This window comes from Columba livia, chromosome 3 (genome assembly GCF_036013475.1).
Source record: "Columba livia isolate bColLiv1 breed racing homer chromosome 3, bColLiv1.pat.W.v2, whole genome shotgun sequence".
NCBI lineage: Eukaryota > Metazoa > Chordata > Aves > Columbiformes > Columbidae > Columba > Columba livia.
The window spans coordinates 69673771-69687349 of NC_088604.1; the positions used below are offsets into that span (position 1 = coordinate 69673771).

General features: G+C 41.9%; 1 protein-coding gene across 3 annotated transcripts in view; it reads left to right on the plus strand.

The window, feature by feature from the left end:
- The first annotated feature begins 8237 nt into the window (after positions 1-8237).
- SHPRH (SNF2 histone linker PHD RING helicase) overlaps positions 8238-13579 on the plus strand; it is a 49686-nt gene continuing 44344 nt past the window's right edge. The window contains exons 1-3 of one of the 3 annotated variants that reach the window (XM_065057515.1): positions 8238-8404; positions 10509-11178; positions 11599-11728. In XM_065057515.1, coding sequence (XP_064913587.1) covers positions 10540-11178; positions 11599-11728 — 769 coding nt within the window. In that variant the 5' untranslated portion in view covers positions 8238-8404; positions 10509-10539. Of the gene's footprint in view, positions 8405-8633; positions 8777-10508; positions 11179-11598; positions 11729-13579 lie in introns of those variants that run through there. The other 2 variants (XM_065057517.1, XM_065057516.1) reach the window with 2 other exon arrangements.

Consider the following 13579-nt stretch of genomic DNA (forward strand, 5'->3'; position numbering starts at 1 on the left):
TAAGCCATAAACAAGATGCTTATCAAGCCAGAAGATAAGCACCTGTTGTTTTGCTGGTATCTCTACACACAACATCGTAGTATTGTTATTTATATCCTATCATATCTTAATCATTTATCACTTCCCATCTGTGCTGCAGACCCCAGTCTACATCTATTAGGAACATCTGCAGGTTCATAAGCATCCCAGGAGAATATTTTTTTGCAACATTCTTGTATTCTGTTCCTATTGCCTAGAGAAACAAACCACGGATAATGAAAGGTAATACTTGGCTGGAAAAAAAGGAAAATATTTATTTTGGTCTGACCCCATTACTTTCTCTCACAATAATTTTTCAAATAAAAGCTGTTTTCCTATTTCCTTGTACCTCCCAATTACCTCCTCAATTAGAAAGATTTATTTTTGCTAAAGCAGGGTTGTGCAATTTAATATTTCATTGTATTATTGGTTGACAAGGTGGGTTTTTTTCACCTGAGACTGTGTTCAGTGATGCACAGTAATTTCTGCTGAATCATTTCCCCAGCCAAAGAAGGTGTGTGCTACCAACCCCAGCTAAGAAGCATGAACAGTCCTGTCATACACAGATGGGACACCCTGTAGGAAAATGCCTTAGAACAAAACAAGTCAAAAAGAAAACCCCTTGGAGCACTGAAAGCAGAAAGGAGATCAGGTTGAAGCATGGTTTATTATTGAAATTTGTGTAAAAACTTTGTAACTGTAGTGCTACATAGTAGATTATGCATCTACCCTACCGAAAATACAGTAGACATTTAATTATTTTTTAAGTGTTTTTTTTTTTGTTTTGTTTTGTTTTGTTTTGTTTTGTTTTTTTGTTGTTGTTGTTGTTTGTTTGTTTGTTTGTTTGTTGTTTTTTGTTTTTTGTTTTTTTTTACAGCTAGAACACAATACATGCAGCTAGGTTTGGCTGGATGGGAAAAAGAAAATTAGACACTAATGAAAAGAGGATGTCTACAGATATTAGAGATGAAAGAAAAATATTACAATTCACATACAAATGCCTGTAATTGGAAAAGGTGATTATGTATAGAAGTGCCCAAGTAAAGTACTTAAATTTCTTGCACCACCTATGTTGGTTATAAATCACAAACTAGAGATGCTCATTTACTCAGTTCCATCAGTCCCTACTAGGTTGGGCTCCCTGTGGTACCATGTAGAAAACCAAAACCAAACACACATTTAGGGCCCCAAACCAACTTTTCATAGCTCATTGATAGTTGCATTTCTAAGTTTAAAGTCAAAGACATGCAAAAACATAGTTTGATTAATAAAAGTGTAGGTGTACGTGTTATTTGCAGTACAATGTACTTTTATATCCAGAGAAAATCTTCTTTCTCATTAGTTAAGATTGCTGCCTTATCAAGTTAATATCCCAGGCCAAAGTAAAAACTCAGCTCAGGGATGCTTCCAGCTCCTCTCTGCTAGAGATTTGCTCCACAGATCCACAGTGCCCCAGACAGCTGCGGGTCTAAAGGCTTCTCGTCTCTTAAGATTTTTCCCTGAACAGCAGCATCAGCCTTCTACTACCAGAGTCAGACCTCTCCTCTTCCAGATTTACTGTGCCTTTCAGATAAAAGCTAAAAGGGACCAGATCCCATCGCATTAGCAGCACAAAGCAGCCAGTTCTGCTGCCCAGCTGAGAACTGCCTCGCTGTGATTCCCTTGTGGCGTAGTGCTGCACAGCATCCAGCCACTGCAGCGAGACACAAATACCACATATTCTGGTCTTCTACCAGAAATGTTGTTTGGCACTAACAAGGGCCAGGTAACATGTAACTACCCTGAAGCACCAGGTAGTTTGCTGATGGTTTGCGACATCTCCTCGACTGTTCCATGCCTTGTGCAGTCCGTGATTCAGCGCTGCCCCTGGGTTCCCTCAGCTCCAGACCAAAACAAATGCTGGGTGGTGAGGAGGGAACATCCCACCCCCTGTGAAACCCCGTGCTTTGTCTGAGCTGGTGTAATAATCCAGGTGGGCTCGAAAGTGAATTTTCACAGATAAATAAATGTAACACTCCTCTAAAAAGAATTATTAATAATCTTCTGTCATGAAGCTAGTTGAATCTTTATGAAATATTTCTAACATCAAACCTTGTTAAACTTGAAGGAAACATCTTTGGAAGCAGATTTCCACCTGTGTTAAATAAATACATTGGCATGTGGCTTGAGTACTGCAGATATTTCTGTACTGCTCATTTTATAAATCAAAGAAGTAACATCCTGATCCCTGATGAAGTTCATGTTTTCTTTGACAGAAAATACAAAGACTGCTTCTTACTTCTTCATAAGGAAAGTGTCCAAAAGAAAATTATCCCAGAAAACCACATATTTTTGTTTCAATTTCACTTTGAATTGCTTGTTTATCCATAGTGCAACCACAGAGAAGAATTTTGCTCAAAGGAGTTTTGATTGGCTTAATTTTTATATTAGAGAGTCAGCTATGAATTAAAATTTTCTCTTGCCGGAGTGTGAAAATATAGATTTTTCACCACTAAGAAAGGTATCTCTAATAGATAATGTCTGAAATATTTCTCTGTTGTGTCTTTCAGCTCTCCTACAAACCACTGTGCCATGTATTGAGTTATAAACATCTATATTTTAAGCCTAAATTTACAAATGCTTTTATTGTTTTTTTTTGTAGGGTTTTGGTGGTTTTTTTGTTATAAATATTTTATTTACTTAATTCCAGTTTTATTAGAGGGCTTGCTTTTTCTCAGGAACTGCAAACTTTTTCTTTAGACAGTTTTCTTATACAAAACCTCAAAGTTCATAAAAGCAATACCAAAGCTATGAAAGCACCTTATTTAGGTATTTAAATAACTTCACGAACTGGATTCCAAATCCTACATAGTAACTCTAGATGATGGCCTAGATGCAATGACATGGTTATTTTTTTTCCCTGCTCTATATTTAGGTAGTCTTTTTAACCGTCCTTTTCTCTTGGAAAAAGGGAGATGGGCTTAACTCCCACCAGTGACTGATGAGATGCTACCGTCAGTCCCGAGGTCAGGTGCATCACCTGGTTTTCACAAAACCAGCATGTAGCTCAGCTGAGCAGCAGATGGACAAGAGTGTCTAAGAATTGTGCATACACGTGAGCTGAGACAGATGGCCTGAAGAGTGTTATTCCATGGGGTGCAGCTAGATTCCTCCAGGAGATGCTGTGCTAAGAGCTAGAAGGGCATGAGTGATACATTGAACATTGTTATTTTGCAGGAACAGAACTGAAGCCCTGAAGAAGTGAAAAAAGACTGGCTTGCCATCCCGTGGCTCCATGGTATTTCTCCCTGCATGCCAAGGAGCTAGCCTACTGGCTTACGTGAGTGCTTTTGGCACACAAAAGTACTATGTTCTTTGTAGCTCTCTAAAAATATTTACATCTCCTACTCTTTTGCCTGAAGCGATATCATGCTCTGTGGATGGTAGCAATTATATGATAACACCTTAAAATCCCCCTATGATAGCTACATCACTTTAAAACACCAAACACTAAGGAAGTTGGGTAGAGCTGAACCTATGAACGTAATTTCCTCCCAGGGCACAGGATACTGACCATGAGTTCATCCATCTGGAATAGACTGGAGCCATACCATGCCTCCACTGGGGTCCATCTTTTCATATCTATCATATGGTGATTTTTATCTCTAGAAGACAAAAGATTTTTCCCACTAGTTAACTAAACAATTAACACAGTGAGTGGTTTTCTAACTAGTTTGCTGAGGCACATAGATGCTTAATTATCTTGTCAGTACAACATTCAATCGTAGTGCAGGCAATATAGTCTATCTGCCCTCAGTTTTACTCTTTTGCTGCAACCATTCACATTTTCTGTCAACAGAACAAATCTGGAGACAAATACAATTTTGACTTTCTTCGGAAAACTTCTTCTTGCCTTTGCAACTAAAATACTTGTAGAAAGGACTCTAAAATATTGCATCAACTAACACACCATTTTCTCCGACCTCTCTCAGAAAATAGACCCTTTGTAAAGTAGCATGTCTCCTGCTTTTATTTGCTTACTCTTTCTGGGATTTAAGAGTTGCTATTGAGAGCAAAGGGGAATTTTTATCCATAGGCAAGGGAGGCTATGTTCTCAAGTGTGATCAAGTAAACCACATGGTCTCATTTATATCATATTCTATTCTCTTTATACTGTTCCTTTCTATTTTGTTGAATGAACCAGCAATTATCTTCTTTCATGCATTCAAGTTCTTTAGAACAGGAGGGAAATTACTAGGTACTAATCACAAGGATCCTTAGCCATTAGCTACTGAATAGAAATGGGCATTCTTCCACCTGCTCTTGACCCTTATTTAAAAAAACAGCTTGTTTATCCTGAGAACTAAAGAAGATATTTCCTACAGAATGGGGGTGAGAGAAAGAGAGGCTCAGACAGAAGTTATTATGCAGAACAGGCACCTTCTTTGTGCTATTTTCCCCTGTTCTGAAAGCAGAAAGGTTTCTTTCTTGCTTACTAATTTTTATGACATCCAGATGAGAAAATAAAGTTCACTTTCACAAGTGCTTTACATTAAAAGTTTCAAAAAACCACCATTACTACCAAGGAAAGCACAAATCCCAACCCCCGACAGGAAATAATCGAGTAGAAGACATGCACAACATAGAAACACAAAAGTTAACTAAAAGACAAGGACTTTATTAAGAGATTCACAGCCCTTAGCCTGTGAACAGAGCTCACTGAAGTATGGATTCCTGTCTGCTCTTTCTATATGAATTCTTGAAATGTATGTTGTTGGAGCAGTTTCTAATAATGGGTGAGGGATTTGACTACCATCTGTTGTGTGTTTTTCTTTTATTTGTTTCCTGCAGGAGAACATGCAATGTAATGTTTTGGTTCAGTCACTTTTGTCTGTTCTTTTTTGTGCTGCTGTGTATTTGTTGGAGAAGTCTGAGTCAAATAAGTGCTCTTTGGGCTTTTAGTGGGAAAGGGGTAAAGTTTTGATGGTCACCAGTTCCTGGGGAAGCTAAGGTAAGGGCTAGGTATGATAGTTATTGCTAGAACATTACACCTGTAATATGTTTTTCAGTTTGAAGAAAATGAGGAAAATTTCTCAAAATGATTCATCAGCTATTGGATTCAGAAGTGGATGGAGCCTGTGCAAAAGTTTAGTGTTTATTCAGAATATTCACTCTCACAAGGAGCTTTTGAGGGGCTCACAATTCTGAACTGGAAACCTGCAAGTTGTTGCCAGGGTAGATCAATCACATTTAAAGAGGATTTACAGATTTATAATGAAGTAGGATATCACAATGTTTCTTGCTAGCTTTATTGCTAGTTGTAGACTCCAGGACATTGATAATGCTGCTTCTCACTACTAACCTTAGGATCAGATTTTACAACAATTATGGATCCTTACAGAAATCCTTTTAGGCTACACCTGTGTAGCCTTTATCAGGCATGCCACTGGATATAGGCTAGTTCCTGGGCAAGTGGCACAGTCTATATGGTATCTAAGACCTTTTGGAAGGAGCTGTGCCCAGTCTGCATTTAAGCAGGACTGACCTTCAGCATTACAAGAATCTGGAAACTTTTTGTGTTTCTCTCTGTTTCACTCATCTCTGTGATGACCCTTCCATGCCCTTTATAATGCACAGGCCTGACATACCACTTGAGTCTCTTGTTGCAATAACTGGACAGTCATGTAATGCATTGCCACTGGTGCTAGTATTTCTGGGGAAGCTTACCACCAGAGGCCTGCCTTCAGAGCCATCCAAATCCAAAATAAAAAGGCAGGTGACCTGCAATGGACTAGGTGAAATCGATATTCCCTATATTCCCAAGTACTCTTGGTTAAAGACTGCAGGCAAGGGGCACTGTTCCACCTAGCAGACTTCCCTTTTCTTCCTCATTTCCTGTTGCTGGTAGAGCCGGGACTTCATCAAGTGGAGGAGGATGAGCTGCAGTCACTGGTGGGACTCCATCTTTCTCATAGCATCAGGTCGTCAACAGCAGGTGCAGGACACTTGCATGAGAAGTCCCACATTTGAGGTTCCATGTGGGTGGAAACCATGCTGCCGCAGACTGACAGCATACCACTTTTATCATCCCCTCACCTCAGTAACCATGATGGGAGTTGCTGTCCTCTGGCTGCCCTGACTCCTGTCATCAAGAGAGCCAGTTCAGGATGGGAAAATCTGACGTTCACATCTTGCAACGTGAACCTGGGTATCACTCCTTCAAAGGGAGCTGCCTACCCAGGCATACGGCTGCATGCCAGCAGGTGGGAGTGAAATATGGTAGCTTCGTAAATTCCTAAAGAATCACATAACTTCAGCTGCTCACTCTCTTACTGATTGAGTCAACAGCTAAATCCCAAAAGGCACATCCAGAAATAAAAGGCCTCCATCAAAGAAGAAAAAAAAAAAAAAAAGGATCTTTTAACAAGACCTTCTTGTTAGGAGGAAGACAGAAAGCCTCCCAAGGCAACTCTAAGCCACTGGCTTGGCAGCACAGGCTGTAAGGCACAGACCTGCTGTGCCAGGAGGCAGCACACCCAGAGACACAGGTCACTGAGGGTGGGATCATAGCACGGGGACCCGTGGTGAGTTGCCCCCAAGGTGATCCAGGTCTGGCCTTAAGTTTTTAAACTAAAAGGACCTTCTTCTTAACTTTGAGCAAAACTAGCTCTTTTGTCAACTGCACGGCAGTTTTGTCATACAGTTGCCAGCAAACTAGCCAGCAGTAAAGCTGTGCTTACAGCACCGACAAGTACTCACCAGCATCAGCATTCTCAGAGGACCACCAGCCCTGGCTGTCCCTGCTCGGGGAGATCCCCACAGCCTGGGACCCCATGTCAGCCCCTGTCCCAGCAACAGCACAGCAGGGCTGGTCTGAGCTCCCCACAGCCCTGCCTGGCCACCCATGGGCCCAGGATACTCCCCATGAAAGAGGTTTGCTCAGTCATCCTCCCCTCAGTTGCTATTGTTCTAGGTACCAAGGTACATCAGAGTGCCCTCCCTTTTATCTCTGTTCTGTGATAATTTACTGTTGTAATATAGGACTGAGTGATGACTTTTACGTTAATTTTCATATAGGAATGCCCAATGCTCATGTGGCAAACTAAACAATGTGAATGAAAATAGCCAAACCGCCATGGCATAATGGCCAACACCCTCAGGACTCCCTTTGCTATTGCATACAACTGTTTTGAGCAGCTCCACTGAAACCATAAGGGCCTCACCCTCCCAAAAAGGCTAAAAAAGGTAGAGAATCAGACATAGAACAGTAATTACTACATTTGTAAAGATTAACAAATAAGCTCTAAGAAAAAAAAAAAAACAACACACCTTCTTTTTGTAAATGGCTTTTCCATTTGTTTATTTACAGTAGTTATGAATCCCCCAGGGTGGATCTGTGTATTTCACAACAATATAAATGTTTTTGCAGTTTTTATTGAAGTTATATTTGTCATTAAAAACTCATTGGACCTTTTTGCAGTTCTAATCGCCCGGAAATCCACTCATTATATAACTAATCGCTTAATTTAACAGACCTTCGTGTGCCTTCCCTTTTTTCTCAACCGTGTTTCACCTCATGGATGGCACCAAGGTCTCCATCATCACCGCTACTTTGAGGAATCATTTCCCAGCGCCACCACCTTCCGTGTGTGACTGGCCACAGCAACCAGAGGGCATTTCCACTGTTCTGCCAGTTTCTAAGCCCGACAGACTTCCTGAGTATTCCACCTTAAAGTCACCCAAACTAAAAGGTTTTCACTAGTTTTCCCCCAAACGGCGTTTTTTTCCACAACTCTCAGACAAACCTACTGTAGCGATCTGAAGCATCTCACAAACCCCATGTGGGGCTTTAATCTCCCCTCCAGCATTGTTCTTCACAGGCGTTAACACAACCCACTCCCCTTCCCAGCCGCACTACGACAGAAGGCTTTGCCAAGGAATAACGGACGTGCCGCCTGACCAGGACACCGGCGGACACACGGACGCAAGAACCCCAAACCCCGCCCCGACTCCCCCAGCCGCTTGCGCACGCCGCCAATGACGCCACAGCCTCGCTCTCGACCCGCCACAGCCACGCCCCACTGAGGGCGAACGGCGATTTCCCCACCCCTTTACCGCAAGGGCAAGGTCTGCGCCTGCGCTATCCTTCGCCCTTCCGTTGTTTTTTCCGCCGGCGCGAAGGGGGACGGGGAGACCTGTCACCTCTCTCAGATCCCATTGGTCGCTGGCTGGGCTGGGGCGGGGCGGGGTGGGTGCGTGCGCATCCCCAGTCCCCCGCCCCCTGCCGGGCGGTCCTGTCTACTTCGCCAGCGGATCAGGGGTCTCGCGTTCGCCCCGCCCTCTGCCGCTGCGCGGGGGGGCTCTGCCCCGACCCGACCGGGGAAGGAACAGCCGCGTTACCCCTTCGGTACGTTGATGGCGGTTGGCTCCCCTTTCTTCTCCCCTCCCCGCTGCGGCCTCGAGAGAGCGGTGTCCGGTCCGCCTGCCTGCTCACCCTGAGCGCCTGGCGACCTACTGGCCGTGGCGCGGCGGCCTGGCCGCGGCCGGCTGCGGGGTGGCGGTCCGGCCGCGGCGGGGCTGGGCGGCCTGGGGCCCTGTGCGAGTGTCCCCGGGGAGCGGTGGGTGCCCCAGGCTGGCTGCTCGGTTCTCGCATGGCCTCACGGGCCGCGTAGTAACTGCCGCGGTGGCGGCGGTGGGCAGGCTGACCGCAGCCCGCTTGACGTGTCCGGTTGCTGAGGAATACTGCAGCCGCTGCTGGCGGCTCCTTTCCGATTTTAGAGTAAGTTTCCTCGTTAGGGAGCAGGGGACCTTGCCCGCCTCCTGGCGAGGGAGCGGGGAGTGGCCGCGGCCCCGGGTCACGGCCTCGGGCTGCTCGCAGCGGGCTTTGTGCCTGGCTGGGGAGCGGCTGCTGCACAGGCCCCGGGGGCAGCGCTCATGTCGGCGCCGTGTGGCCTCCCCGGACCAACACCGGAGCTTCTGCGGGCAGGTTTGGTGCTTCACGTTGTAGACACGATCATCTCCTGATCGTAGGAGTTTTAAACAGATCCGCTCAGAGCGATTCTCTGTAGTCGATACATCGGAGTGTGGTGCTGAAGTTGCACATGTAGACCCTGGTGATGTCATTCGTTCTTTAAGTGCGATGTTATGTTATGTGTGCTCGTGGTTGGGGTTTCCTTGGTTTATTGTCAGCACTCTGTGCATGAGTATTGTTTTGAAAACTCACGTGTTTCCATAATTCTGTTGTGTTTGGAATTCGAGAGCAGCAAGACTTGTATATTTCCAAGTATTTCTTTAGACTTTCATGAACTATAACATTTAAGGTTTGTTTGGGGTTGTTTTGGTTTCGTTTTTGTTGTTGATTTTTTTTCTTTTTATTATTGTTAGTTGTTGTGTGGGCTTTTTCGGTTTTGTTTGTTTGTTTTAAAAGGATCCTTTTAAAATTATTCAGAATTCTAGGAATTCTGCCGTGCTCCAGCATGGAGATCTAAGTATTTTCCTGTCTTTGACAAAGACAGTGCTCTCATTTGAGGACAGAAATCTATTGCTGTGTTCAGGCTCCTTATAAAAACAGTATTTAAAAAAAAATCTTGTTTGAGTATTTAATTATGAGCATGTGGATTTGAATATGTAGTTATTAGTTTCCCAGATGGGTCTAATATTCCATAATCATCTTCATGTGTATTGTTTAGCATGTGTGTTTTATTTTCTGGTGTCTTATCCACAAAATCTTGTTCACTGCCCCAGTTCAGTCAAGTAGTTGGACATGTGTCTTGACTTAGCTTTGCAGTTCGTCGAAATCAGTAGGACCATGTATTTAGTTTGCTGATTGGTCCCACGGAAATGTGCAATAGAATAAGTAAGGGCTCCTCTGCAAGCAATTTGTATATCAAAGTCCCAGGATGCACAGTTCCCTGGGAAAATAAAGTATTAAATACTAGTAGGAGGACATTAGGGACTTCTAAGGACTGAACTTGACAGCTTAGACTCTAAACCATATTTATGTAACCACAGCTTCAGACTAACCCTGTGTCAAGTTTGTTTAAAGTTTCACCTCAATGTAGGCTTTGACGGGAAGGAACAATTTTGCTTGTGTGTTTTCCCCATACCCGCCCCACGTCTCCTGTGCCTCCTGCAGTTCTGTTTGTAGAGTTTCTTCTGCCATTTCCTTCCACCTCTGCCTTTGAGGGATTCCACTGCTTTTCATTTTATATCTGTCCCACAGAATTCTAAGTAACAGCTGTGAAATATAGCATTCTGTTGATCTGTCTGTAGCTGTCTGGCAAAATGATAAGATATAGTACAAGACAAATGCTTCGTGTCTAGCTTTGTGTGATGGCACAAGGACAGGAGACTCTCCGTAAAACGAAGTCTCTTTTGAACAGTTAGATTTCTTAGTGCATTTGTCTGTGTCTAAATCTTTTGCAAGTTTAGTAGCTACTGCACAGTGAAATTTCAATCTGGGAATTTGATTTTGTAGTACTTATTGCTGACTAATTTACTTCATCTCACAGAGGCTGAAAATATTGTTGACAAAACGACAAAATGAGTAGTCGTCGAAAACGTGCACCTCCATCAAAAGTAGATGAAGAGAAGAAGAAAAAGCTCTGCTGGAATATGCATGAAGACCGGAGAAATGAGGTGATAACGTTAGATGATGAAGAGACTAATGAGGACCATGTTCCAGGTCCAAGCACTTCTTCTGCATCCATCATTGTTATAAATGATGATAGCACTGATGAAGATCTCATTGAAAAAGAAGGCAGTGGCTCAAAATCTGTTAAGTTTTTAGCAGTTAATGATGAGGAAGACTCATATTCCATCTTGACTCCTGTGTCAGTACAGCTAAATATTATAGTCTTGCCATACCATGCAGATGGGTCCTGGAAAGCTCTGTTGGGAGAATTTGCTCTTCATCTTCCTTCTGAGCAAGTTTTGACTGATGAATTCCGTGAAAGGAGTTTTACTTTGAGAGGAGACTCTGATGATCAGCTGCAGCTCTGTGTTCATGAAAGAAGTGAAGAAGAGTACAGTAATGAAACAAAAGAATACCTGGGAGCTTATGAGCAATGTATTTTGGTGAAATCAACTTTAGGTGGTGAAATATTGGAAGGCTTGAGATGGTTGCAAAAGAAAAAGATAATTGGACTTTATCAAAGACCTGGAGAGGCTCAAGCTTTAAAGGTATGAGTTATATTTTTACAATGTGATGAAGATATATAGTTTCTACATGATTATGTAAATGTTTTCAGTGTGTTTTTTCTTAAAAAATTCTTTTTACTGTTGCACTGTTTGTAATGCATCACCCAAAGGAATCAAATAAGCTTTTAGCTGCAATGTACTGTATCCTCTATATCAGGTGTATCCAACTCATTTTTACTGGGGACACATCAGCTTCGTGATTGCCTTCGAAGGGTCAAATGTAATTTTAGGACTGTACAAATGTGATTACTACATTTATACAGATGGTGATTTTAGTAGATACATTGCATCTGTCTGCATATGCTAACTTTCAAAGCACTGTTATTTTCATACTCTTCTGTTTATAAAATTCTTGTCATTCTAACAGTTAATTAAATGATTAACTGTATAACCATGTCACAGGTTGGAATTTACCTTCTGGAAGCTGGGCTAAGTAAACCAGAGTTTCTCAGTGATGGAGGTGGAAGACCCAAAAAAGCTAATCAGCTGATTCAAAAACTCATGGAAAAGTTCTATAGTTTTTTAATTCCAGGTAATGCAATTCAGTTGAATGTTGATGAATAATTTTTGTTATTAAAGTGTGTCCTTTTTCTAGTAGTTTTAAATGCAAGGGAAAATAAGTTATTCCTGCCTTCTAGAACAACTTTATTTTCAAGGTAATTCTCTCCATGTTATTTTCTGACTATTAATCATATGCTAATTAGTTTATGGTCAAATCACAGGTGATAATATTCTTTCTCTACAGATGAGGCACTGAGGCACATAGAAGTTTGCATCCTTACGTTTTCACTGATTTGTGTGGGTTGTTTGAATAGATGTACAGTAACTTGTCTATCCTACACAGGAACTGTTCAAAAGAACCAGGAATTAAATTTGGAAAGCTTTTGTTCCTAGTTTGGTGCCTAACACACAACTGTGGCAACAGAATTTCTGTTTGTTTTGTATGGTAAAGCCGTTATAATGTGTATTACTACAAAATGTACCTTTCTGGCAATTTTAAGGATGCACCACTGCAAATTCAAAAATATGGATCTCGTCAACATTTTGGAACTGAAGAGGTGTTTGCCAGGTTATACTCAGCAGTGATACAGATTTTTAGGGTGATCAAGGACCATTTTACGGTGTGATTGCTTAGGAAACTCTTAAAAACAGCCTTGGTCTTGATCCTGACTGTAGGATTGATTAAAAATGTTAGTTGAAGTTTGCCTCAGTAACAGTGACCGTAATATGCTGAGTTTCAGTGTTTTTGCAGAAGCAAAAGGAGCCTAATGTCCCCCTCCATAATTCTACTTTATATCAAAAGGCAGAATTGTATTAAAAAAATAGGGAACTTGCTAGAGAGAAGCTAAAAGGATGAGCTAGTGGAATAAAATCCGTACATCCATGTGTGCTGCAAAGAATAAACATGCAACTGTCAGAAGATACTTGTGATATAACAAAAGAAGGGGCAGTATAGCTAAGTATGTGAGGAAGGGAAGATCTTGCACATAAGAAGTCATCCTGCAAAAAAACTGAAGTAGTGTGACTCAAGTGAATTTGACAACTTGGGTCTAAAAGCACAATAAAGCAGGTCTGAAAAGAAGTGTGAAGAATAAATGATTTGATATAGAAATGAATAGTAATGTTTTTAAATGCATTATGAGAAATTCATTATCATAAATGCATTAGAAGCAGAATATCTGTCTGAAAATTCATAGACTTGAGATCACTAAGGCATATAAAGGAGTGCTCAAATAAAGTAATGCTATAGCAGCAAGCACAGCTTTCTTCTCTGTGTATCTGTTCATTGTGCAGGAGTTGGGGAAAGATGGTTTATGGACAAAATGAACAGTGTCCTATTTTGAGATCCAGAAGAATTTGCTGCTGCAACTTGGGGCGTTTGTCCTCAGTACATTAAAAGATGGACTTTTCTGGTCTATATGGTTGAGTGTAGCTTACAGGTGAAGGGGCAATATAGCTTCTGAAAGGGAAGACATGTCCCTCAGAGTTACTGGAGCACGAATGTGGACATGAGTGATGGGGGTTTTGTGCCTTGACTTACATTTCAGAAGCCATGCAACCAGCTCAGATTCATAAGTGATCTGTGTTTCCAGCTGGTGAACCTTCTGACTATTTTTCAGCATGTACATATTGCTGTGGTGTAATAGAATAATATAGTCTTGATTCAATGCCAATTAATACCATGTAAATGACTAAGTAAAATAGAGGGTGTAGAGAATAGAAATAAACCGTTGTTAATGTGTATGAAGATCACCAGTCAAGTCCTACAAAAGCATGTGCAGCTTAACGTGTTCCTAAGGCTTTGGGAAATACAGTGATTGGTGAGATGGTATCATCAACAAACTTGAAATGTATTATTTAGCATAACAGAGATGATGAACAA